The following is a 26,752-nucleotide window of genomic DNA, read 5'->3' as shown; positions in this document are numbered from 1 at the left end:
TCATTGATAAGTTTTCAGATTCTATTTTGTAACTCACCTGTAAAATTCTGCTGCTTGCTGAGTTTTAATGTTGTAGAAGACTATCCATAATATCTGAAAAGCTATTAAAATTTTTCTCTTTTTAACTACATGTCAGAGCACAGCCAAATTTTCTTCATGTACTTCAACCAAAACAATGATTGTTACAGTTTGAACAGAGAAGAATACGTAACCAAGTTATCATTACTAAGTCTCACAGTAGAGAGTTTAAAAATATAAAACAATTTCTTATATTTCAGTGTTGTTCTGTGCTGGAAAATATAGCCATTTTCCACAAAAATATACTATTTGTGTGACATGTAATGCATTTATTTCTGCTATTTAAAAAGACACCCAGAACAAATATTAGTGTTGCTTGACACAACCCATATAAATGGAAGTCCATTTCTTCTTCTAAACATTTTTAATCAACTTATAGAAATTGTACATATTTTATGGAGTGAGGTTTCAATGCATGTAGACATTATGTGATGTTTAAATCAGGGTAAATATATCTGCTTCCTGAAACATTTATTATTTCTTGGTAGTGAAAGCATTAAAATTCTTTCTGATAGTTTTTTTTAAACATATAGTACAATTATTATTTATAGTCACCCTACTGTGAAATAGAACACCAGGTGATATTTTTCTTTTCTATAATTTAGTTCCCATTGATCAACATTTACCCATCCCTCCCTACCCCCTTATTCTTTGCAGCCTCTGGTAACCACTCTTGAGTCCTATGAAATTTGACTTTTTTTAGGTTACACTTGAGTAGAGATCACATAGTACTTGTTTCTCTGTGCCTGGCTTATTTCACTTAACATAATGATCATCAGTTCTATGTGTTGTCAAAAATGACAGGATTTCATTTTTTTTCCTGGTATGTATTCCACTCTGTACCAAAGTTCTTTTAGCTTTCTCAATTTTTAAGGGATTGTGATACCAAAAAGTTTGTGAATTACTAACATGGTCATTGTGTTGTTTGGAAATCTTTATTTAGTAGGTTCTTCAAGAAGTTACTCTCTGGTTGCAATTCTGGAGTTGTATATTTCTCCTTGTAATTATGTGGTTTTTGCCTCATGTATTTCTGAGTGCTGTCTTCCTGTTGACCCTTTTATCCTCATGAAGGGTTCTTCTTTATCTCTAACAAATTTTGAAATGTGTTTTCCTGATAGCACCGTGGCCACCCAGCCTGCTTAGGCTTACTGTTGGCATGGCGTATCTTTTCCCATGAATTGACTTTCATTTCAGTATTTATGCTCCAAATGCATATCTTGCCAATAGCACATCTCTGCCACTCAACCTATCAGCCTTTTAATTGGAGGGGTGACTCATAAGGCTTATTCTGGCTGTTAACATCAAATATTTGGGGCCTACCCGTTACTTTTCCTGTTTCTTGTTCTCTGGAACCTCCTTTTCTGCCCGATGACTTATCAAAAACCATAGAACAAGAAGAAAGGGAGGCAATGCCTTCAAGTCTCTGAGTAAAACACAGTCAATCCATTAGTGTATATCTGTCTCACATGTGAGCTTTTGGGGGCACCTCAATCCAAATCATAACAAATAGTAATTTGTACTATATGAAATGGTAAAGGAATTCTTTATTTTGACCGCAAACAATACCAGTGGAAAACTCAGACTCCTAGAAAAAGTAAGAGTATCAGAACTGGCAAATGTCTGGCTCAATATGAAAGACTATATTTCTTTTTCTCTCTCTGACCCCTTCTTCTTCTTTTTCTTTTGTACTGGGATTGAGCCCAAGGACACTTAACCACTGAACCACATCACCAGTCCATTTTATATTCTATTCTGAAACAGTGTCTCACTAAGTTGCTTAGGACCTGGATAAATTGTTGAGACTAGCTTTGAACTTCAATCCTCCTGCCTCAGCCTCCTTAGAGGCTGAACTTACAGGTGAGCTCCACTACACCTGGCTCTCTTTGACCTTTTACACTTACTTAATAAATACAAATAGAGCTTTCTCTTGGGGATTTTGAACTAAAAATCCCTCAATTGCACAGTTGTTCCCTGTACATTTCTTACTTAGTGATTTTTAAAAATCACTTCCAAATGGAGCAGCTTGAAATTACCAGGGTTTATGATCTTGCCACTTTCCTATGGGCAATGTTCAAGACCAGAACTTGAAGGCTGATGGGCAGGACCTCATCCACAGCTCATTCCTGTAGCTCGTGGCTACAGCCCTCAGTTCCTGGCCATGGAGGACTCTCTTTAGGTGACTGTCCAGTGGAAGATGACTTAGCCAAGAGTGAATGATCCAAGAGAGAGCAGAGCAAGCAGGAAACCCCAGTGTCTTTTTGTCTGTGGCTGCACACCATCGATTCTGCTTTGTCTCATCACTGGAGTGAATTGAAGAAGTCAGCCACATTCATGAGGAGGGAACTAGGTTCTCTTCTTGAGTATCAAGGAACTTGTGATAAGTTGAAAACCACCAAAGTCATCCTTCTGACCACAAATCATTCATATTCTTTCCATGTGTACAGTAAACTGCTTTCCACTCAAGACTTCCAAAAGTCTCATTTCCTCTTCTAACCAGTGTCAACTCCAGAGTCTCATCATCTGAATCAGGTCCAGGTACAGATGAGGCTCCTTGAATGAACTGATGTCAGTGCAGCTCTCCACATGCAGTTCATGAAAGCTCACCCTGTGAACTAAAGAGAAGAGTTGTCTGCATCCTGACATCTCAACTGTGACCCGCACAGATGAGACAAACTGGGTGCAATATAAAGCTAAGAAGAAGATGGTGGAAAATCACACAATACAGAAAGTAGTACCCAAAACATGGGGAAAGAACGGCTCTCCTTCAACCTTATGGGTCGAGCTTCCACGCTGGAAAGAGAGAGCAAGCAAGCCTGCATTTCCTTTATTTATACAAAGGGGGCTTTAAAGGATATCCATGGAATGTTCTTTTGCCAAATAAGGTAGAGGGAGGGCTGTTTGAATTCAATGGGTAACGCCTGACTCCAGAGCTACTAAGCAGCCTCTGTAGCTGAGTGAAGACTGAGGTCACGTGCTGTGCATAAAAAACCACAAAATGATTGCAAGGCCAGACCAAAATTTCCTTAGCTTCATATCTGAGTAGAGGCTATGCCAATAGCTCAGGGGTGGCCTCCCACACTGACAAACCTAGTATACAATGGTGACGCATAGATCCTCATCTCAGGATGGCCTGGCTCCTTTTGATATGAGGAAAAGGCTTCAGGGACTCAGAAATAGGCAAAACCTGCAAAATTTCTTTGGGCCACAATGACTCCTAAGAAGGTAAAACCTGTGAAATTTCTGTCTTTCTTTCTTATGCACCCTCCCACTTTTAAAACCTGTCCTGTCCCAGGGCTTTTCTGACATGGAAATTTTGAAACAATTATATTTCAACCATCTTCCTTCCAAGCTGGCTTGGAATAAAACCTGCCTGTTTTCCTATTGCTAAGGTTTAGATATGAGGTGTCCCCCAAAAGGTCCTGTGTGAGGCAATAAAAGAACATTCATAGGTGAAATGATACAATTATGAGAGTTGTAACCTATTAAGTGGATTGATCCACTGAGAGGAATTAACTGAGTGGTAACTGTAGGCAAGTAGGATGTAGGTAGAGGAGGAAGGTCACTGAGGGTATCTGCATTTGGGGTATATATTTTATCCCTGGTGAGGGCAGTTCTCTATCTATCTATCTATCTATCTATCTATCTATCTATCTATCTATCTATCATCTATCTCTATATCTATCTATCTATCTATCTATCTATCTATCTATCTATCTATCTCTGCTTTCTGATTACCATGACCTGAGATGATTTTCCCCTCCACACCCTTCTGCCCTGAGGTTCTGTCTCTCCTCAGGCCCAGAGCAGTGGAGTTGGCTGTCCAGGCTCTGAGACTTCTGAAACACAAAAATACAAATAAACTTTTCCTCCTTTATGTTGTTCTTGTCACTTCTTTTGGTCACTGTGACTCAAAGCTGACTAAAACACCTTCCAATTTTGAATCAGACTCTTTGAGGGGCACTCCCTCCCTGAATTGGAATATATTCTTCTGCTGAAGAAGGAAGCTAAGGGCCAGATACCCCATCCTGGGAGTCTCCACAGAAGACGGGAGCAGAGATGCCCACTCAGGCATGTCGAGCTGCAGGATCACTAAGTCTCTATAGGTATATTTCCTGCCCATGTCATTTCCTTGCCTCTTCTTTAAAAATTAGGCTTATTTTCAGGGATTTTGGAGATAAAACTTTTGAAACAAGTGTTTTTTTTTTCATCCTCCTTCAAAACTGGTTTGAATAAACCCATTTTTCAACCAATTTGTTTTCAAATGTTCTGGAGCAGAGAGCATTAGGGCCTGGCTTCCTTTCTCCCAGGCAGTGTTACAGCTGCCCAATAACAATTGAGTCCTAATCTCTTCTTCCCAAAGTGGGATATCGTGCTGCTTGGTAGCAATCTAACCTTTTTTTGTGTGGGTTCATGATCTGGAAATATTAATATATATATAGATAGAAGGAGGAGAAGCAGAAGGAGAAGGAGGAGGAGAGAAAGGAAGATCTCTTTTACTCATCTTATGGAGCACCAGTTTTATTGGTTTTGGGGTGCACCTTCTCTTCCCTTCCTTTTATTTCTTTCCTTCCCTCCTCTCCACTCTTTTGACCATATTTAGCCTCAATTATCTCTTAAATACTCTATCTCCAAACACAGTTACACTGGGATTAGAACTTCAACAAATAAATTTTCGTGGGCCCAGGCGAGGGGTTGTACAAACACTGGGGACTCCCCCAGACCCTTGTTGTATGCAGAATACATTCATCTCTTCAACACCTCCCAAATCTTGACTCAAACCTGGATCATTTTTAATGTTTTATGTCCATATTCTCCTCTAAATGTTATTTAAATTAGATATGGTCAGACAGACACATGGTACAATTCATCTTGAAGTAAACATCTTTCCAGCTGTCATTCTGTGAAACCAGACACCACCAGGGCTCAGCTGGGCAGCCCTGACTTCCAGGCTCCAGGCAGCAACAGCCTGGCCTGTGGAAACCACAGTGGGTCTCCCCCAACCCCCGCTTTTTTTTTTTTAATTTGTAGCTGTAGATGGACAACATACCTTTATTTTATTTTATTTACCTTTATTTTATTCGTTTATTTTTATGTGATGCCAGGAATTGAACCCAGTGCCTCACACATGCTAGCAAGCGCTCTACCACTGAGCCACAACCCCAGCCCTGGATCTCCCCTCTGAATCCTAGTTGGAGGCAGTCTTGTCCCCAGGCCTGTGCACTCTGATGGAGTTGTAGCCTGTGGTGGGGGTAGCAGCCCTGATTTTCTACTATAATGGGAATTCTCTTAACTAATTCCCTTAAAATTTTTCAGTATATTTTATTAGTGGTTACTCTAGAATTTACTGTCTAAGAAATTACTTCAGATTTATATTAAATTTGCAAGATATGGAAATTCTTTTTTAGTCTACTATTTAATTTATTATACATGACAGAAGAATGCATTTCAATTCATAGTACACATATAGAGCACAATTTCTCATTTCTGTGGTTGTACAAAGTAGAGTCACACCATTTGTGTCTTCATACATGTACTTAATGATGTTCATCTCATTCCACCATCTTTTTTTTTCCATCAAAGTTAACTTTCTTTTTTTTTTCTTTTATTTTTATTTCTTTTGTTGGTTGTTCAAAACATTACAAAGCTCATGACATATCATCTTTCATATATTTGATTCAAGTGAGTTATGAACTCCCATTTTTACCCCAAATACAAATTGCAGAATCACATCAGTTACACATTCACAATTTTTACATAATGCCATATTAGTGACTGTTGTCCACCATCTTTCCTACACCCATGTCACTCCCTTCCCTCCCTCAACTTTATCCTCTTCAAAGTTCCTCCACTCCTCCCATGCTCCCCCCAACCCCTATTATGGATCAGCGTCCACATGTTAGACACAACATTTGGCCTTTAATTTTCTGGGATTGGCTAACTTCACTTAGCATGATATTCTCCAACTCCATCCATTTACCTGCAAATGTCATGATTTTATTTTTTTTAATGCCGAGTCATATTTCATTGTGTATGTATGCCACATTTTCTTTGTCCATTCATTTACTGAAGGGTATCTAGGTTGGTTCCATAGTTTAGCTATTGTGAATTATGCTGCTACAAACATTGATGTGGCTCTCTAGCTGCAGGATCACTAAATTTCTATATGTATCCCTGTAGTATGCTGTTTTTAGGTCCTTTGGGTATAGTCCGAAAAGAGGAATAGCTGGGTCAAATGGTGGTTCCATACCTATTTTTCAAGGAATCTCCATACTGCTTTTCAAATTGGTTGCACCAATTTACAGTCCCACCAGCAATGTATGGAGTGTGCCTTTCCCCTCACATCCTTGCCAACACTAATTGTTGTTTGTATTCTTAATAGCTGCCATTCTGACTGGAGTGAGATTAAATCTTAGAGTAGTTTTGATTTGCATTTCTCTAATTGCTAGAGATGATGAACATTTTTTCCATATATTTGTCTGTCCAGTTCCTTGGACCATTTACTGATTGGGTTATTTGGTTTTTTTGGTGTTAAGATTTTTTAGTTCTTTGAATATCCTGGAGATTAGTGCTCTATCTGATGTGCGTGTGGTAAAAATTTGCTCCCACTTTGTAGGCTCTCTCTTCACTTTACTGAGTGTTTCTTTTGGTGAGAAGAAGCTTGTAGTTTGAATCTCTCCCATTTATTGATTCTTGATTTTATTTCTTGTGCTATAAGAGTCTTGTTAAGGAAGTTGGGGTCTAATCTGACATGATGGAGATTTGGGCCTACTTTTTCTTCTAATAGGTGCAGTGTTCTGGACTAATTCCAAGGTCCTTGATCCACTTTGATCTAAGTTTTGTGCATGGTGAAAGATAGGGGCTTAATTTCATTTTGCTGCATGTGGATTTTCAGTTTTTCTAGCACCATTTGTTGAAAAGGTTATCTTTTCTCCAATATATGTTTTTGGCACCTTTGTGTAGTATGAGATAACTGTATTTATGTGGTTTATCTCTGTGTCCTCTATTCTGTACCACTGGTTTACAAGTCTATTTTGGTGCCATTACCATGCTTTTTTTGTTACTATTGCTCTGTAGTGTAGTTTAAGGTCTGGTATAGCGATGCCACCAGCTTTGCTCTTCTTGCTAAGAATTACTTTAGCTATTCTGGGTCTCTTATTTTTCCAGATAAATTTCATGACTGCCTTTTCTATTTCTATAGGGAATGTCATTGGAATTTTGATTGGAATTGCATTAAATCTGTATAGTACTTTTGATAGTATAGTCATTTTGACAACATTAATTCTGCATATCCAAGAACAAGGGAGAACTTTTCATTTTCTTTTATTTTTTTTTTAGTTGTTGACAGATCTTTATTTTATTTATGTATATGCAGTGCTGAGAATCGAACCCAATGCCTCACACATGCCAGGCAAGTGTAGCACTGCTGACCCCCAGCCCCAGTCCCAGCTAGATCTTTTCCTTTTCTCAGGTCTTCTTTAATTTCTTTCTTTAGTGTTCTGTAGTTTTTGTTGTAGAGATCTTTCATCTCTTTCATTCAGCTGATTCCCAAGAGTTTTTTTTTTGAGGCTATTGTAAATGAGGTAGTTTTCCTTTCAGAAGATTTGTCACTGATGTACAGAAATGCCTTTGATTTGTTGGTGTTGGTTTTATATCTAAAATCTAGCTGAATTTATTTACTAGTTCTAGAAGTACGCTGGTGGAATTTTTGGGTCTTCTATGTACAGAATCATATCATCAACCAATAGTACTAATTTGAGTTCTTCTTTTCCTATCCATATCCCTTAATTTCTCTCTTCTGTCTAATTTCTCTGGCCAGTGTTTCAAAAACTATGTAAAATAGAAGTGGTGAAAGTGGGTATCTCTACCTTGTTCCAGTTTTAGAGGGAATTCTTTCAATTTTTCTCCATTTAGAATGTGTTGGCCTGGGTCTAGTATAGATAGCTTTTACGAAGTTGAGATATGTTCCTCTTATCCCTAGTTTTTCTAGTGTGTTGAATATAAAGGGGTGCTGTATTTTTATTGAATGCTTTTTCTGCATCTATTGAGATGATCATATATTTCTTATCTTTAAGTCTATTGATGTGGTGAGTTACATTTTTTGATTTCCATATGTTGAACCAACCTTGAATCCTTGGGATGAACCCCAGTTGATTGTGGTGCACTATCTTTTTAATATGTTTTTGAGTTTCATTTGCCAAAATATTTTTGAGAATTTTTGCATTATGTTCATTGGTCTGAAGTGTTATTTCTTTGATATGTCTTTGCCTGGTTTTGGAATTAAAGTGATATTGGCCTCATAGAATGAGTTTGGAAGTGCTTCCTCGTTTTCTATTTTATGAAATAATTTAAAGAGTATTGGTATTAGTTCTTTTTTAAAGGTCTTTAGAACTCAGCTGTGTATTCATCTGGTCCTGGGCTTTTCATGGTTGGTAGGCTTCTGATGGCATATTCTATTTCATTGCTTGAAATTGATCTGTTTAAATTATGTTATCATCCTGATTCAATTTGGGAAAATCATATGACTCTAGAAATTTGTCCATGCTTTTGATATTTTCTACTTTATTGGAGTACAAGTTTTCAAAATAATTTCTAATTATCTTCTGTATTTCTGTAGTGTCTGTTGTGATATTTTCTTTTTAATCATGTATATTAGTAATTTGAGTTTTTTTCTCTCCTTCTCTTTGTTATCATGGCTAAGAGTTTTTCAATTTTATTTATTTTTATTTAACTTTTTGTTTTGTCAATTTTTAAAAATTGTTTCTTTTGTTTCAAGTTCATTGATTTAAGTTCTGACTTTAATTATTTCCTATCTTCTCCTGCTTTTGGTGTTGAAATGTTCTTCATTTTCTAGGGTTTTGAGATGTAATATTAGCTCATTTATTTGTTGACTTTTTCTTCTTTTAAGGGATGAACTCCATGCAATAAACTTTTCTCTTAGTACTGCCTTCATAGTGTCCCAGATAATTTGATACATTATATCAGTGTTCTCATTTAGTTCTAAGAAATTTTTAATCTCCTCTTTGATGTCTTTTTCAACCACTGTTCATTCAGTAGCATATTATTTATTCTCCAGGTGTCAGAGTAGCTTTTATTTTTTATTTTATCATTGATTTCTAACTTTCTTCCATGATTATCTGATAGAAGGCAGGGTAGTATCTTTACTTATTTGTATTTGATTAGAGTTGCTTTGGGGAATAATATGTAGTCTATTTTAGAGAAGAATACATGTGCTGCTGAGAAGAAAGTGTATTTGCTTGTTGAAGGATGAAATATTATATATATATATATATATATATATATATATATATATATTCTATATATATTGAGTTCTATAGTTTCTTTGTTCAGCTTTCATTTGGTAGATCTGTCCAGTGGTGAAAGAGGTGTGTTAAAGTCACTCAGAGTTATTGCTTTGTGTTCTATTTGATCTTGAACTTGAGAAGAGTTTGTTTGATGAATGCAGATACTCCATTGTTTGGGGAATAGATATTTATAATTGTTATGTGTTGTTGGTATATGGTTCCTTTGAACAGTATGAAGTGTCCTTCATTATCCCTTTTGATTGAATTTAGCTTGAAGTCTACATTATTTGATATGAGGATGAAAACCCCTGCTTGCTTCCACAGTCCATGTGAGTAATATGATTTTTCCCAACCCTTCACCTTCAGTCTGTGGATGTTTTTTCCTATGAGTCTCTTGGAGGCAGTATATCGTTGGATCTTTTTGTAAAATCCAATGTGCCAGGCTATGTCTTTTGATTGGTGAATTTAGGCCATTAACATTCAGTGTTATTATTGAGACATTATTTGTATTCCCAGCCATTTTTGTTTATTTTTGGTATTTAATATGACTTGGTTTCTCCTCTGGTTAGTTTTTTACCTTAGTGTAATACCTACCTCTGCTGATTTTCATTGTTTTTCATTTCCTCTTCATGGAATATTTTTGCTGAGGATGTTCTGTAGTACAGGCTTTCTAGTTGTAAATTCTTTTAACTTTTGTTTATCATGGAATGTTTTTATTTCATCATCAAATCTAAAGTTTAATTTTGCTGGGTATGATTCTTGGTTGGCATCCATTTTCTTTCAGAGCTTTGAGGGTTTTGGTTAAAAAATCTGCTGGGATACGAATTAGTCTCCCGCTCTATGTGATCTGATTCCTCTCCCTTGGGGCCTTTAAGATTCTATCCTTGGGGCTGGAGTTGTGGCTCAGTGGTAGCACTCTTGCCTAGCATGTGTGAGGCACTGGGTTCGATCCTCAGCACCACATATAAATAAATAAGTAAATAAAATAAAGATCCCGCCAACAACTAATAAAAATATTTTTAAAAGGGGGAGGGGGGATAGTGGGGGATAGGAAAGGGAGCAGAGTACAACAATAACCAATAGGGCATTATGTAAAATTGTGGATGTGTAACCGATGTGACTCTGCAATCTGCATTTGGGGTAAAATTGGGAGTTCATAACCAACTTCAGTCTAATGTATGAAGTATGATATGTCAAGTGCTTTGTAACGTTGTGAACAACCAATAAAAAATTAAAAAAAAAAGATTCTATCCTTATTCTGTATGGTAGACATTTTCATTATAATGTGCCTTGGTATAAATCTGATGTAATTTTGTACATTTGGTGTCCTGTAAGCCTCTTGTATTTGGTTTTCCAATTCATTCTTCATGTTTGAGAAATTTTCTGATATTATCTCATTGAAGTGATTGTGCATTCCTTTGGTTTGAAACTCTGTGCCTTCCTCTATCCCTATAACTCTTATATTGGGTCTTTTGATGCTATCACATAATTCTTGGATGTTCTGATCATGGTTTCTTACCATCTTCATTGTGTGGTCAACTTTATTTTCTAGATTGTATACTTTGTCTTTATTATCTGAAGTTCTGTCTTCCAAGTGATTTAGTCTGGTGGTGATGCTTTCTATAGAGATTTTTATTTGGCTTGTTGTTTCCTTTATTTCAAGGATTTCTTTTTTTTTTTTAAAGAGAGAGTGAGAGAGGAGAGAGAGAGAGAGAGAGAGAGAGAGAGAGAGAGAGAGAGAGAGAATTTTTGATATTTATTTTTTAGTTCTCGGCGGACACAACATCTTTGTTGGTATGTGGTGCTGAGGATCGAACCCGGGCCGCACGCATGCCAGGCGAGCGTGCTACCGCTTGAGCCACATCCCCAGCCCTATTTCAAGGATTTCTGATTGCTTTTTTTTCAGAATCTCTATCTCTTTCTTGAAATAATCTTTTGCTACCTGTATTTGCTTCCTTATCTCTTTCTTGGTGTTATCAGCGATTGCCTGTATTTGCTTTCTTATTTCTTTGTTGGAATGATCAACTTTTGCCTGTATTTGCTCATTTAGGTCATTCTTTAATTCACAGATTATTTTAATTATAAACATTCTGAACTCCTTTTCTGATATTTCATCAAATGTGCTGTCCGTAGGTTCTGTTTTTATAGTATCCTGGTTTGTTTGAGGCAGTGTCCTCCCTTGTTTTTTCATGTTGTCTATGTGTCTTCCTTTCTTGCAGTGTGGATCTGAGGTATTAGAGTTTCTACCCTATAATCTTGTAGATTCTGTGCAGATTATCTGTACTTCACCTTGGTGTTGGGCTTCCAGACCCTGCCAGTGTCCCTCGATGGATGCTACTGTGTGGGGAGCCATTCTCACACATGACTGGGTGACTCCGGGTTTGGGTCTGAGGCGTTCTGGATGTGTCGGAACTTTCCGGGCCCTCTCCTGATGAGAGAACCCATCCGTGTGGGGGTGTGACTGACACTGACCCCGGGGGCCAAATCACTGACCCTGACCTTGGAGTGCGGCCCCCCTTCAACCTTCATTGGATGGAATTCACCCCTGAATTTCTTGTTCCCCAATAAAAGGCTACTCCCTGGCGTGCTCCCTCTCTCTCTCTCCTGCTAGCCCTGAGTGATCCTTGCTGCCCTACCGGGTGGTTCGAGGTGTGAGTCAGAGGGAGAGCCGTCTCGGACCTGGTCATAGAAAAAGGTAACTGACATTTGGAGAAGATGGCAGCGGGAAGTGAGTGAGCCGCTCTGTGCTCCGTGCCACCACGCCCGCAGCATATGTTGCTGCGTCTTAAAAGAAAAAGTAAAGATCATTAAAGGAGATCTGTCGACAAAGACTAAGCACCGTGTCAAGGAAGGGGCCTAGGTGGAGTGAATCCGCCATGACTCCAGCCAAGGTGGAGTGAGTCCATCACGACTCCAGTGCGAGCAGTAAGGCTGCAGCCCCCGAGCTGCCTGGCTCTCTCGGCCCCTTCTCCTCCTCTCCGCCTTTCCGCTTTGCTTCTCCCCCGCCGTCTCTCCTCCCACGCTCACTCCCTAAATCTAGATCTCAATTTCTTTCCCCTGCCCCGCCCGCTCTCTCACGTGCCCAGTACCTGGCCTGCACGGGCCCCGAAGTGCTGCCTCCCCTCCCCCAGCCCGCACCCCTCCCCGGGGGTCCCGAAGGCCACAGCTGGGCCGCTGCCGCCGCCGCCGCTTCCCGTGGAGCACCTTAGAGCAGACTCTTCACCGCGCGAGTGAGCTGCCGAGTAAAATGGAACAGCTGATAAGATGAGTGACAATTTAAAATCTAAGTGATCCAACATGGCGGCGGACGCGGAGAGATCAAGTCTCTAACCCCTTCAGCTGCGCGGGCATAGGGAGAAGTAAACTGTCAAAATACTGTTTGCTCAGGACCACTAGGCAATGTTGAGCTGAAGTGGATCTGGGGCGAACAGTCTGGCCTTCTCAGAACACACCGAGCCCGGATTGGCTGCATTCTAGCTCCGGTTTGCCTGCTTCTCGTGACTCAGCACTAATGATCCCGCTGAAATAACTAGTCGACCCACCTGAACTCACAGAGGTAAAAGCCAACTGAGCATGATAGCCAGACTGAGGGAATCAGGAGTGATGTGGGACTAGCGGCGCAGAACTCCCGGCTATAGCTCCCACCAGTGCTGACAACAGAGGTCCCTTGCACCAGCTACCAGGGGAATTGCTACCTGAGGGCAAACAAATTCGCTGGGGGTCCTCAGCCCCAAGCCCACAAACTTAGGGTCTGAGGGAGGCAAACAGAAAGGGTGTGCCCAGGCATCCATGAAAACAGGGCTCCCAGGAGCAGCAGACCCGGCGTGTAGCCAGTATTGTGGTGAGCGTCACAGGTGAGCGGGGCCTGGCTTGAGGAACCACAAGAGAAGGCCCTAGGCACTCAGGATTGGAGACCCGCACAGTCTGGGAGGAAGAGCTGAGGCACAGTGATTGGTTCCCACCTATCAAGAAGAGAAGCCTGGCCCAGAGGGCATAGCTCCACCTACTGGAAGAGAAGTTAATCGAGCTCTATGACTGCATTTATTATTATTATTTTTTTTAATGATTATTATTAGTATTTATTTTATTTTATTTTCACTTTTTGTTGTTGATGTTGTTGTTGTTCTTTAACTTTTTTATTAATGGTTTCAATTTTTTAAATTCTTTTTATTTTATTATTATTACTATTATTTTTTAAACTTTAATTTCCATTTTTTTATTATCATTATAATTTTTTTTGGTTTTAAATTTTTATTTTTTCGTTTTTCTTTCTTTCTTTTCACTTTTTTTCTTTTGTCTTTTCATTTCTTTTCAATTTTCTTATTCCCCCTTTCTTGAATTCTACCTGCCTACATTCATTCTCTTTAGTGACTTCTTCCCTTCCCTTCTAATATCTCTCCTCCCAAGCATCAAATAAATTTATAAGGGTAAACAGTAACTCAGCAGTCAAACAGAACAAGAAGTAACATGAGCATAAAAAAGCAAGGAAGAAAAGGAGTACAAACAATGAAGGACAGCCTAAATATTCAGGAGGACCTAGAGTCGTCAGAAAAATGGCCATATAAAGAACTCAAGGAATACCTTAGATAGATGGAAAGGAACCTTAAAGATCACATTGAAAATGAATTACATAAACAGATAAAAGAAGAAGTTAAGCATCTTTATCAGGAGATAGAGATTATAAAAAAAATCAAACAATAATTCTAGAAATGAAGGAAACGATAAACCAAATTAAAAACTCAATCGAGAGTATCACTAACAGAGTGGAGCAAGTAGAAGCCAGAATGTCAGATAATGAAGACAAAATATATCATCTTGAAAAGAGTCTAGCCAACTCAGATAGGCTGGTAAAAAATCACGAGAAAAACATCCAAGAGATTTGGGATAACATGAAAAAACCAAACTTACGAGTCATTGGGATAGAGGAAGGTACAGAGATTCATACCAAGGGAATGAGTAACCTGCTGAATGAAACAGTTACAGAAAACTTTCTAGAAATAAAAAAGGAAACAGATATACAAATTGTGGATGCATACAGGACACCGAGCACACAAAATCACAGTAGACCAATGCCAAGACAGATTTTTATGAAGATATCCAATATACAGAACAAAGAGAAAATATTAAAAGCTACAAGAGAAAGGAGGCAGATTACATTTAGGGGAAAACCAATAAGGTTAACAACGGATTTTTCATCACAGATGCTGAAAGCGAGAAGATCCTGGAACAACGTATTTCAAACACTGAAAGACAATGGATGCCAACCAAGAATTCTGTATCCAGCAAAATTAAGCTTCAGGTACGACAATGAAATAAAAATCTTTCATGATAAACAAAAGCTAAAAGAATTTGTAGCCAGAAAACCAGCATTGCAAAGCGTCTTGAGCAAAACACTACATGAGGAAGAAATGAAAAACAATAACCAAAACCATCAGTGGGAAGTGCCTTGGTAAAGACAGAGGATGGGGGGAAAGCTAATCATGGAGAAACAAACTAAATTAGAAAAAAAAAGAGATAAATAATCAAACATGGCAGGAAGTACAAACCATATATCAATAGTAACTCTAAACGTTAAACTCTCCAATAAAGCGACATAGGCTGGTAACATGGATTAAAAAAACAAATCCAACAATATGCTGCCTCCAGGAGACACATCTGATTGGAAAAGACATACACAGGCTCAAGGTAAAAGGTTGGGAAAAAATATACCACGCACACGGTCCTCATAAGCAAGCAGGGGTGGCCATTCTCATGTCGAATAAAATCGACTTCAAGACTAAGTTAATCAAAAGGGATAAGTAAGGACATTATATACTGTTAAAAGGAACCATTCACCAACAAGACATAACAATTATCAATATTTATGCACCAAATAATGGCGCTGCGACGTTTATAAAACAAACTCTCCTCAAGTTCAAGAATCAAATAGACCACAACACAATAATTATGGGTGACTTCAACACACCTCTCTCACCATTGGACAGATCCTCCAAACAAAAGTTGAATAAAGAAATTATTGACCTCAATATCACAACCAATAACCTAGACTTAACTGACATATATAGAATATATCAACCATCATCAAGTGGATATACTTTTTTCTCAGCAGCACATGGATCCTTCTCAAAAATAGACCATATATTATGCCATAGGGCAACCCTCAGTAAATATAAAGGGGTGGAGATAATACCATGTATTTTATCAGATCATAATGGAATGAAACTGGAAATCAATGATAAAAGAAGGAAGGAAAAATCCTACATCACATGGACAATGAACAATACGTTACTGAATGATCAATGGGTTATAGAAGACATAAAGGAGGAAATCAAAAAATTCTTAGAGATAAATGAAAATACAGATACAACATATCGGAATCTATGGGACACAGTGAAAGCAGTTTTAAGAGGGAAATTCATCGCCTGGAGGTCATTCTTCAAAAAAAGGAAAAACCAACAAATAAATGAGCTCACACTTCATCTCAAAGCCCTAGAAAAGGAAGAGCAAAACAACAGCAAATGTAGCAGAAGGCAAGAAATAATTAAAATCAGAGCAGAAATCAATGAAATTGAAACAAAAGAAACTATTGAAAAAATTAACAAAACAAAAAGTTGGTTCTTTGAAAAAATAAATAAGATCGACAGACCCTTAGCCATGCTAACGAAGAGAAGAAGAGAGAACTCAAATTACTAACATACGGGATGAAAAAGGCAATATCACAGCAGATGCTACAGAAATACAGAAGACAATTAGAAATTATTTTGAAAACCTATATTCCAATAAAATAGAAGATAGTGAAGACATTGATAAATTTCTCAGGTCATATGATTTGCCCAGACTGAGTCAGGAGGATACACACAATTTAAACAGACCAATATCAATGGATGAAATAGAAGAAGCAATCAAAAGACTACCAACCAAGAAAAGCCCAGGACTGGATGAGTACACAGCGGAGTTTTACAAAACCTTTAAAGAAGAATTAGTACCAATACTTTTCAGGTTATTTCAGGAAATAGAAAAAGAGGGAGCTCTTCCAAATTCATTCTATGAGGCCAACATCACCCTGATTCCGAAACCAGACAAAGACACCTCAAAGAAAGAAAACTACAGACCAATATCTCTGATGAACCTAGATGCAAATATCCTCAATAAAATTCTGGCGAATCAGATACAAAGGCTCATCAAAAAAATTGTGCACCATGATCAAGTAGGATTCATCCCTGGGATGCAAGGATGGTTCAATATACAGAAATCAATAAATGTTATTCACCACATCAATAGACTTAACGATAAGAACCATATGATCATCTCGATAGACGCAGAAAAAGCATTTGACAAAGTACAGCATCCCTTTATGTTCAAAACATTAGAAAAACTAGGGATAACAGGAACTTACCTTGACATTGTAAAAGCTATCTATGCTAAGCCTCAGGCTAGCATCATTCTGAATGGAGAAAAATTGAAGGCATTCCCTCTAAAATCTGGAACAAGACAGGGATGCCCCCTATCACCACTTCTATTCAATATAGTTCTCGAAACACTGGCCAGAGCAATTAGACAGATGAAAGAAATTAAAGGCATAAAAATAGGAAAAGAAGAACTTAAATTATCACTATTTGCGGATGACATGATTCTATACCTAGAAGACCCAAAAGGGTCTACAAAAAAACTACTAGAACTAATGAATGAATTCAGCAAAGTGGCAAGATATAAAATCAACACACATAAATCAAAGGCATTTCTGTATATCAGCGACAAAACTTCTGAAACGGAAATGAGGAAAAACACTCCATTCACAATATCCTCAAAAAAAATAAAATACTTGGGAATCAACCTAACAAAAGAGGTGAAAGACTTATACAATGCAAACTACAGAACCCTAAAGAGAGAAATAGAAGAGGATCTTAGAAGATGGAAAAATATACCCTGTACATGGATAGGCAGAACTAACATCATCAAAATGGCGATATTACCAAAAGTTCTCTATAGGTTTAATGCAATGCCAATCAAAATCCCAATGGCATTTCTTGTAGAAATAGATAAAGCAATCATGAAATTCATATGGAAAAATAAAAGACCCAGAATAGCAAAAACAATTCTAAGCAGGAAGTGTGAATTAGGTGGTATAGTGATACCAGATTTCAAACTATATTACAGAGCAATAGTAACAAAAACAGCATGATACTGGTACCAAAACAGGCGGGTGGACCAATGGTACAGAATAGAGGACACAGAGACTAATCCACAAAGCTACAACTATCTTATATTTGATAAAGGAGCTAAAAACATGCAATGGAGGAAGGATAGCATCTTTAACAAATGGTGTTGGGAAAACTGGAAATCCATATGCCAACAAAATGAAACTGAATCCCCTCCTCTCGCCATGCACAAAAGTTAACTCAAAATGGATCAAGCAGCTAGATGTCAAATCAGAGACTCTCCGTCTGACAGAAGAAAAAGTTGGCTCCGATCTACATATTGTGGGGTTGGGCTCCAAATTCCTTAATAGGACACCCATAGCACAAGAGTTAATAACAAGAATCAACAAATGGGACTTTCTTAAACTGAAAAGTTTTTTCTCAGCAAGAGAAACAATAAGAGAGGTAAATAGGGAGCCTACATCCTGGGAACAAATTTTTACTCCTCACACTTCAGATAGAGCCCTAATATCCAGAGTATACAAAGAACTCAAAAAATTAGACAATAAGAAAACAAATAACCCCATCAACAAATGGGCCAAGGACATGAACAAACACTTCACAGAGGAGGACATACAATCAATCAACAAGTACATGAAAAAATGCTCACCATCACTAGCAGTCAAGGAAATGCAAATCAAAACCACCCTAAGATACCACCTCACCCCAGTAAGATTGGCAGCCATGATGAAGTCAAACAACAACGAGTGCTGGCGAGGATGTGGGGAAAAGGGTACTCTTGTATATTGCTGTTGGGACTGCAAACGGGTGCGGCCAATTTGGAAAGCAGTATGGATTTTCCTGGGAAAGCTGGGAATGGAACCACCATTTGACCCAGCTATTGCCCTTCTTGGACTATTCCCTAAAGACCTTAAAAGAGCGCACTACAGGGATACCGCCACATCGATGTTCATAGCAGCACAATTCACAATTGCTAGACTGTGGAATCAACCCAGATGCCCTTCAATAGATGAATGGATAAAAAAATGTGGCATTTATACACCATGGAGTATTACGCAGCACTAAAAAATGACAAAATCATGGAATTTGCAGGGAAATGGATGGCACTAGAGCAGATTATGCTTATTGAAGCTAGCCAATCCCTAAAAAACAAATACCAAATGTCTTCTTTGATATAATGAGAGCAACTCAGAACAGAGCAGGGAGGAAGAGCAGGAAGAAAAGATTAGCATTAAACAGAGACATGATGTGGGAGGGAAAGGGAGAAAAAAGGGAAGTTGCATGGAAATGGCGGGAGACCCTCATTGTTATACAAAATTACATATAAGAGGTTGTGAGGGGAATGGGATAATAAACATGGAGGGAAATGAATTACAGTAGATGGGGTAGAGAGAGAAGATGGGAGGGTAGGGGAGGGGGGATAGTAGAGGATAGGAAAGGTAGCAGAATACAACAGTCACTAATATGGCAGTATGTAAAAATGTGGATGTGTAACTGATGTGATTCTGCAATCTGTATTTGGGGTAAAATGGGAGTTCATAACCCACTTGATTCTAATGTATGAAATATGATATGTCAAGAGCTTTGTAATGTTGTGAACAACCAATAAAAAAAACTTAAAAAAAGAAAAAGGTAACTGAGTCTGTGTGTTTATTTTGATCTCTGCTATCTAACTTTTATGCCAAGAACCCCATTAATGAAACCTCTATGTGTCTTCTTTCTTGCAGTGTGGATCTGAGGTATTAGAGTTTCTACCCTATAATCTTGTAGTTTCTGTGCAGATTATCTGTACTTCACCTTGGTGTTGGGCTTTCAGACCCTGCCAGTGTCCCTGGATGGATGCTACTGCAACTGTAGGTGGTGGTGGCGATAGTGGAGGTAACTCAAGATAGTAGTGGAGGTGCCCCAAGATGGAGGCAACGTCTTTCAGAGATGAGGCTAAAGGGGTGGTCCTTACAATGGCTTTGGAATGCCTGCTCCAAGATGCAGCTGCTTCTAGATCCTTTCTGTAGTTGCTATGTAGAGGCTACTGCATGGGGAGGCTATGGATGGCTTCAGTATCCCAAGGTGGAAGTGGGTTAGGCCTGGGTTCCCAGGTGTGTGTGTGGGGTAGACCTGGGCCTATCCTGGGTCCAAGGCTCCAGGAGGTCTGGGAAGGTGGTCCTGGTCCTGGGCCTTAGCTCTGCCAGGTATCTGCCAGTGGCTGGACGGACCTGGGTCTACCATGGGTGCAGCTCAGAGGTGGTGGATCTGGGCCGGGTCTCGAGGATATAAATTTTTTGTTTCCTAGATTTAACAGAAAGCCAGAATGTCTCCTATTATACTTCCTATTCAAAGTACCTCTGAAGATCATTCCCTCTGTGCTTGTTATGACTGAAGGCTCAGTGTTCCCAAAGCCCATGTGCTAGAGGCTTGGTCCCTGGGTGGTGCTACAGGAAAATGGTGAAATCCTTGAGAGGAGGGGCCTAGTGGGAGGTGCTTAGAACACTAGGGTTGTGCCTTTGTAGGACATTGTTGGACCCTTGTCCCCTTCTTGTTCTCCTTCACTGGTGAGGAGTGAGTGGTTTTGCTCTGCCCGGTGCTCCCAACAGGATGTGCTGCCTCACTACAGGAGTAAAGTGGCAGGGCCAATCATGGACTTCACTTTCCAAAACTGTGAGTCCTAATAAACCTTTCTTCTTTATAAGTGAATTACCTCAGGTATTTGGTTATTCTAATGGAAATCTAACACAGTATTATACCTTGAGTCTTAAAAAAAAATCAAAGCTAAGATTTTTCCAGTTTGGGCAAATGTCTTGGGATGAGAGCAACTTTTTTCCCCCATGAATTTCTGCCCACATTTATATTTTGAGTTAAAGAATTGTTATCTTCTTCCCTTTTGGATGCTTCTTCTGTTTTATGTCTTCTTTCTAGCTGATTTTAAGGGAAGAGGCAACCATAATATCATGTTACTAAAAATTTAATCACCAGGAACTGCTGATTCCTTCCTGCTGTTAATCTGACACCAGGGCAGAGGCTGGAACACTATTCTTTCTACAGCAATGCTACTCAAATGTGAACTAAGTGTGCTAGCACTGGATTGTGAAATGTTTGTTACCAACCCACAACAAGGACACATACAGAAAGCGAGAGTGAGCAAGGACACTTCTATCCACACCTTGTCCCAGACTGACACCAGTCAAGCAAAAAATGCATATTTACATCAAGCCCTTGGGTCTCCTGAGAGCACTTTGGTTATCAGCTGTTGGTATAGCAGTTTGAACACCTCAGCTCAACATCTCCACTGAGCGCCTGCAAAGTCCTGTCTTTACTTATGCTCCTGACAATCTTCCCTTTGTTGATATAACTCTTACCTTTCTAATTACAGTGTCACAAAGTTTTGGTGTTCTCTTACTTCCTTTTTCTCATACTCAGTTAAGTTCATACTCAGTTAAATTCCATCTTCAAAATGTGTGCAGCATCCAAACACTTCCACTGTTTCCCCTGCTCGTACACCAGTGGAAATGACCAACATCTCCAGCATAGGAGTGTCTAGTCCCCAGTGTTTCCCTGCTGCCTTGTTAGTCCTCCCGTCTTGATTCTGTTCTTGGCTCAGAAGTTAGCGTGATGCTTTGAAAAGTTGCACCGTGTCTGCCTTGTCAAAAATGCCTCACTCAATGCAAGATTCTTTCTGTCTACCTCCAGATCTTGTGACTGGCCATGTCTCTGAGCTCCTCTCAGTGACTCTGCTTTGGACATCTCAGATCCTCACTCTCCTCAGAACATATACACAGGATCCTGCCTGGTGCATTTGCACTACAACTTCCTGTTGCCTAGAAAGTTCTTCCTCCAAACATCTTCATGACAAATTCCTTTTCATCTTCCAAATCTATCACCTTGCTAATAAGTGCCATGCTGAGCATCCTAGTAAAACAACCATCTTCCCTGTCCACACACACCCACTCTCACACCTGCCCTGCAACACTTACCACCTAACATGAACACTGTCCTCAGGTACTCTGCTTACAGTGTGTCTTCTTCTGCTTTCCTATAGAACACAAGCCTGTTTTCATTTCCCTGATGTATCCCTAGGTGAAAACTGTGTGTCATCTACTCAGTACTCAACAAATGAGAGCTGAATGAATGATCAGTGTCAACCCCTCTTCTTTATTAAAGGAATTTCAGATCAAATGCTGCTGTGGCATCTGCAGTCAAGGGTTTCTCACACTGAGATCAGGGCCATTTGGGCTTTTCTCACAAATGCTGCCCTCCATCCCTCCACACCAGCCCTCCTGCTCTCCAGAGCTGCTAAGGACATTTTGATCTTCATGATCCTTAACTAATGGGTCATATTTTCCAAATAAACAGAAACCTCTGTTAGACTCTGTTTTATCAACCCAGGAATCTGTAATGGAGCAAGTTCTGGGATGAGTATTAAGGACAGTGAAACTGCTCAGTTAGAGAAGATGGAAGCCTAAGAGGAATTTATCTAAGATGAGAAATCCTGAGATCCTTCCTCTCTGCTGTTCCCATAATCTGGTTCCTTTAAAAATACTGGAGGAATGATAGGAAAAACAATCCAGGAAACTGTCCTGGGTCTTGTGGGTCAATGACAGAAAAAATGAACTTCTGCTGTCACAGCTGAGAGACACTCAGAGTAGAACAAGACCAGAACCCAAACTTACTAACAAGAACAGGGATAATTCTTTGTGAAGAGTGAGAAACAAAAAGAGATGGGAGCAGAAGGTCAGACTCAGGTCTCGTCCTATGTTAACCCAGTGGCTTGATGCCCTCCCTGGCCAAGGTCCTGGACATAGGACCAGCCCTGGTGATGCTACCTGTCATCAGAGGTCCTTTTGGGATGAGGTTCAACTGAATGGACGAGGACTAAGGAGCAGTAAAACTGACCCAGCTGAGAGTGACCACAGAGGCCCAGGATGGACTGAGCACAGACTAGGTGCCAGCTTGTCCACCTGCTGGAGCTCCTTTCATCCTTCTCCTGTCCCCACCTGCAGCAGACTCGGCAGAGCAAACACATGGATTCTGGAAGGTTTCAGGTTTTATTTTCTCTCAGAAATTTTAGGAATCCTCTTCTCATTTAATTAACCCATCAACATATTTTGTGGCACAAACTTGAAACACAATCAATATCCGCATTCTGTTTTCCAAAAGGGGAGAAAGATGCTACAATTCAGGGCAACATAAAGCTAAATCAGGAATGAAGACATCGCAGCCCCACATCAGCTACAGAGGAAAGTTGATTGAGGAAGAGAACATTGTGGGGAGGGGTCCTGGTGACCAGGGATGTGCTCCTCTCTCCATTGCCTCACATTATGATTGTAGGAACACAGACACAAAGACACAATCAGATGCCAGCTGCACAAAGAGTAGCCAGGAACTCTTGAAACTGCAGTAGAGAGCAGGAAGAGAACTGAAGAAATCCTGTACTGCTCAGTCCCACAGACGGCAGTATCTCACACTGTAAAAGAAAGTATTATGAACAGATTCAGATCACTCCTTGTAATGGAGACACCCTGAACAACCCATTAAACACTCAAAATTCCACAAATCCCTGTGAGAGTCCCTGTAATCCAGCAGTCTCCTCATTCCCCAACCCCTCTCCCTCTCCAGGCCCTCCAGAATCTCACCTTTCTCAGCAGTGAGAGACACATCAGAGCCCTGGGCACTGTCATTACCTGAGTAGAACAAAAACAGAACCTGGTCAGAGCCCACAGGAGATGCGGGTAATGGAGGAATTATGAGATGGATCAGATCCCCCATTGCTCCCCATTACACTGTCCCATGGGCCTCAGAGATCAGTGTTCTTCATACTTACAGGCAGCTGGAGCATAGGGCCCTTTCTTTACTCCTGTGGGAAGAAAACATCTTGTGAGAGAGCAGGTTAGAAACAGGTCTTAGAGGCGCCCCCGAGTCCTGGATACTGGGGAAGTCTCCAGAACTGTGACTGCGGATGTAGGATCAGGAGACAAGAAGAAAATAGATGCGTAAAGATGGAGCTTATTACTCTCCTGAGTTCTTCCTCAGCAGGAAGATTCCCCTCTGGCCTCTAAATGCTGGGAATCAGGTCCCATCACCACAAACATCAAGAGGATATATTTGTCCTTTAGTTTCTAGGCGCTTTACAAAAAGTAAACAGATTCCAGGTTGGGTAAGGACACGAGTAGATATTACTTCCCATTACAAGGCAGGGCACACTTCTACCAGCTACTTGAAACCACAGTGGGACAAAAATTCAGACCCTGCACTTTCCCTACCTGTGTTTCTCTTTCTCCACAAGATAAAACCGACCACAGCTCCAGTGACAACAAGGACAATCACAGCAGCAACAATTCCCATGACAGGGATGGTGGCCTGAGGGGGTGGCTCTGGGAGAGGAAGGAAAGTCAGGTGAGGGTCTCTGATCCCCAGCTCTCAGTCCCTACCCTGCTGAGGGTCTCCAGAAAGCCTCCTGCTTTCCTGACAACAGGCTCTGGGCCCTCACCCCCTCCTTACCCCATCTCAGGGTGAGGGGCTCAGGCAGCCCCTCATGGTGCACACGGCAGGTGTATCTCTGCTCCTCTCCAGCAGGCACCACCACAGCTGCCCATTTCTGGAAGTTTCCATCCCCTGCAGGCCTGGTCTCCACAAGTTCCATGTCCTGGGTCTGGTCCTCTCCATCCCGATACCAAGTCAGGGTGATCTCCTTAGGGTAGAAGCCTAGGGCCCAGCATCTCAGAGTGACATCCCCTTCAGGGCTAGGGTGGTGAGTCACATGTGTCTTCGGGGGGTCTGAGGGAAAGAATGGGGAAATTCAGACATTTCGGCATTTCCTCATGAGCCACTGAAGGGCTCACATGACCCTCCTGAGAATGGACAACATGATCCGGGTGGGGAGGGAGCACAAAACCTAGACAAAAACCAGAAGGTAGGATTCTCGCATAATGTATTCCTTGGAAAGTTCTAGAATCATATTGAGACAACCTAGTGTAAGAGGTTTCAGGTCTCTAAGAGGGACTTCAAACTCTGGTCTTGGTAGAGGCTGAGACAGATGGAAAAGCTGGAGTCAGCCCTCCAGGGACACTAGGCTGGAGTGGACCTGACAGTCTGTCCCTGATGTCAAGGCTGGTGACAGGGATCTGTGGTGGGGTATTCACTGTCTTTCCCAGCAGCTGGGGAGAGAGAGAGGGATCCCTCACTTGTCCTGAGAGACAGCGGCCTCAGTTCCTCTCTAGGGCAGCCCCTGGGGGTCCAGGCCCACTCCTCCCCCCTGGACCAGGAGCAGGAGGTGTCTAGTGTGGGCGCCATTCTCCTCCCTCCTGTGGGAAGCTGGAGGAGAGACCTCCAGGGGATCAGGCAGGTGAAGCCCCTCACACCTGTGCGCTGCAGCGTCTCCTTCCCGTTCTCCAGGTATCTGAGGAGCCACTCCACACAGCGACCCTCCAGGTAGGCCCTGATGTGCTCCGCGACACCCGCCGCCTCCCACTTCCTCTTGGTGATCTGAGCCGCCGTGTCCGCCGCGGTCCAGGAGCGCAGGTCGTCGTTCAGGGCGAAGTAGTCCCCGCCGTCGTAGGCGTACTGATGGTACCCGCGGAGCAGGCGCCCGTCGGTCCCCACCTCGCAGCCGTACATCGTCTGGAGGGTGTGAGAGCCTGTCCCCGCCCCGTCAGCCGCGGCCCCGCCCTCCCGCCCCGGGTTCTCCCTAAATGAAACCGAAACCGTCGCAGTCCCCGGGCGCTGTCTGGGTCGGGGTCCCCGCGGGTCCCAGCCTTGGGGTGAAGCTCGGCCGGGGACCCTGACGACTGGGGACCGTCCGTGAGGGACGTGAGGGGTCGCGGCCTCCGCCCGGGCCCGGGTCACTCACCGCCCGCGCTCTGGTTGTAGTAGCCGCGCAGGGTGTCGTGGTCCACTCGGTCAATCTGTGCGGTGTCCTTGTAGATCCGTGTGTTCCGCTCCCAGTACTCGGGCCCCTCCTGCTCTATCCACCGCGCCCGCGGCTCTTCCCTGGGATTCTCGGCGTCGCTGTCGAAGCGCACGAACTGCGAGTCGTCCACGTAGCCCACGGCGATGAAGCGGGGCTCCCCGCCGGGGCGGGACACGGAGGTGTAGAAATACCTCATGGAGTGGGAGCCTGCGGAAGGGAGCCGCTGAGACCCCGGGATCCTCTTCCAGGCACCTGACCCAGGTCCCAGGTTGACGAGGCCAGGAGGAGAGGAGCGGGGTCTAGAGAAGCTTAGAGGTCGGTGGGACGCGGGAGGGCAGGACGTAGGGGCGGGATGAACCGCACCAGAGTGGGGCGGGGGTCTGGGCCAGGGGCAGCGGGGACGCGGCTTCTCACAGGACGGTCCCCTCGCTCCTCCCGCGCAAGAAGCCGTTTCCCTCCCCACCCGGCTCTCACCCGCCCAGGTCTCGGTCAGGGCCAGGGCCCCCGACACGAGCAGGAGCAGCGTTCGTGGGGCCATCACCCGCATCCTGCAGCTCCGTGGAGATCTGGGACTTGTCCGGCGGGTGGGGACTTTAAAACCTGAACAGCGGTGACGCTGATTGGCTTCTCTAGGAGCAAGACACGCAATGGGAGTGAGACCTGCTGCCGCGTCAGGAGTGTCCAGGCAGAAGGACCTGACAAGGGTTGGGAGAAGAAGAAGTGAAACTCCAGAGAGAAAATCCCCAGTGCTCGGGGTCCACACCCCAGGCACCGCTCTAGACCCCGAGAGCCACGCCCGGGACTGGGACTTTGCCCTCAACCCTTCTCTGTACTGTCGTCCTTGCTCACACACACCCTCACCTTGATTCCTGCCTCAAGGTGTAGAATCAGCAGTTCTCAAACTTTTGGTTTCAGAATCTTTATATGCTCTAGAAAGTAGTCATCAGAGGTAATCAAGTTTATATGGATTATGTCTATCAATATTTGCCGCCTTAGAAATTAATTCCATTTAAGAGATATGCTATTCCTTCTTAATATTAATAACTAATTGCATGTTAACAGAAACAGTAGTTTCAAAGAGAAATAACTGTTTTCCAAAATGAAAAGATTTAATAAAAAATGGATCATATTATTTTTTACAATTTTGAAAGTTCTTTTTGTCAATAGAGAATGCTAGATATTCATATTTTCTGCATTTAACCTGTGATTTTGATTGAAACAAAAAATACAGCCACACAAATATATAGGAGGAATGCTTTTAATGACATATCCAATATTCATCTTTGATACTACACTAAAATGACACAAGTGTT

The 26,752-nt window shown here is 41.6% G+C and overlaps 1 protein-coding gene across 3 annotated transcripts; it reads right to left on the bottom strand.

The window, feature by feature from the left end:
- Positions 1 to 22,559: 22,559 nt before the first annotated feature.
- Positions 22,560 to 26,047, bottom strand: LOC308649553 (HLA class I histocompatibility antigen, B alpha chain-like). 3 transcript variants are annotated; one of them, XM_081295111.1, is made up of 8 exons: positions 25,914 to 26,047; positions 25,380 to 25,646; positions 24,892 to 25,167; positions 24,032 to 24,307; positions 23,785 to 23,904; positions 23,355 to 23,379; positions 23,167 to 23,214; positions 22,560 to 22,997 (listed from the first exon to the last, which is right to left on the bottom strand). In XM_081295111.1, the coding sequence occupies exons 1-7, from the start codon at positions 25,984 to 25,986 to the stop codon at positions 23,211 to 23,213; spliced, it is 1,041 nt and encodes a 346-aa protein (XP_081151237.1). In that variant the 5' UTR covers positions 25,987 to 26,047; the 3' UTR covers positions 22,560 to 22,997; positions 23,167 to 23,210. The 3 variants fall into 3 exon arrangements, with proteins under 3 accessions (XP_081151237.1, XP_081151235.1, XP_081151236.1); XM_081295109.1 differs by having other exon boundaries at positions 23,355 to 23,387; positions 23,794 to 23,904; XM_081295110.1 differs by lacking the exon at positions 23,355 to 23,379 and having other exon boundaries at positions 23,794 to 23,904.
- Positions 26,048 to 26,752: the final 705 nt, after the last annotated feature.

The sequence above is a fragment of the Spermophilus citellus genome (assembly GCF_964194105.1).
Source record: "Spermophilus citellus genome assembly, chromosome: 5".
NCBI classification, from domain to species: domain Eukaryota; kingdom Metazoa; phylum Chordata; class Mammalia; order Rodentia; family Sciuridae; genus Spermophilus; species Spermophilus citellus.
Note: the sequence above shows the minus strand (reverse complement) of the source record. Positions and strands in the feature narration are given on the sequence as shown.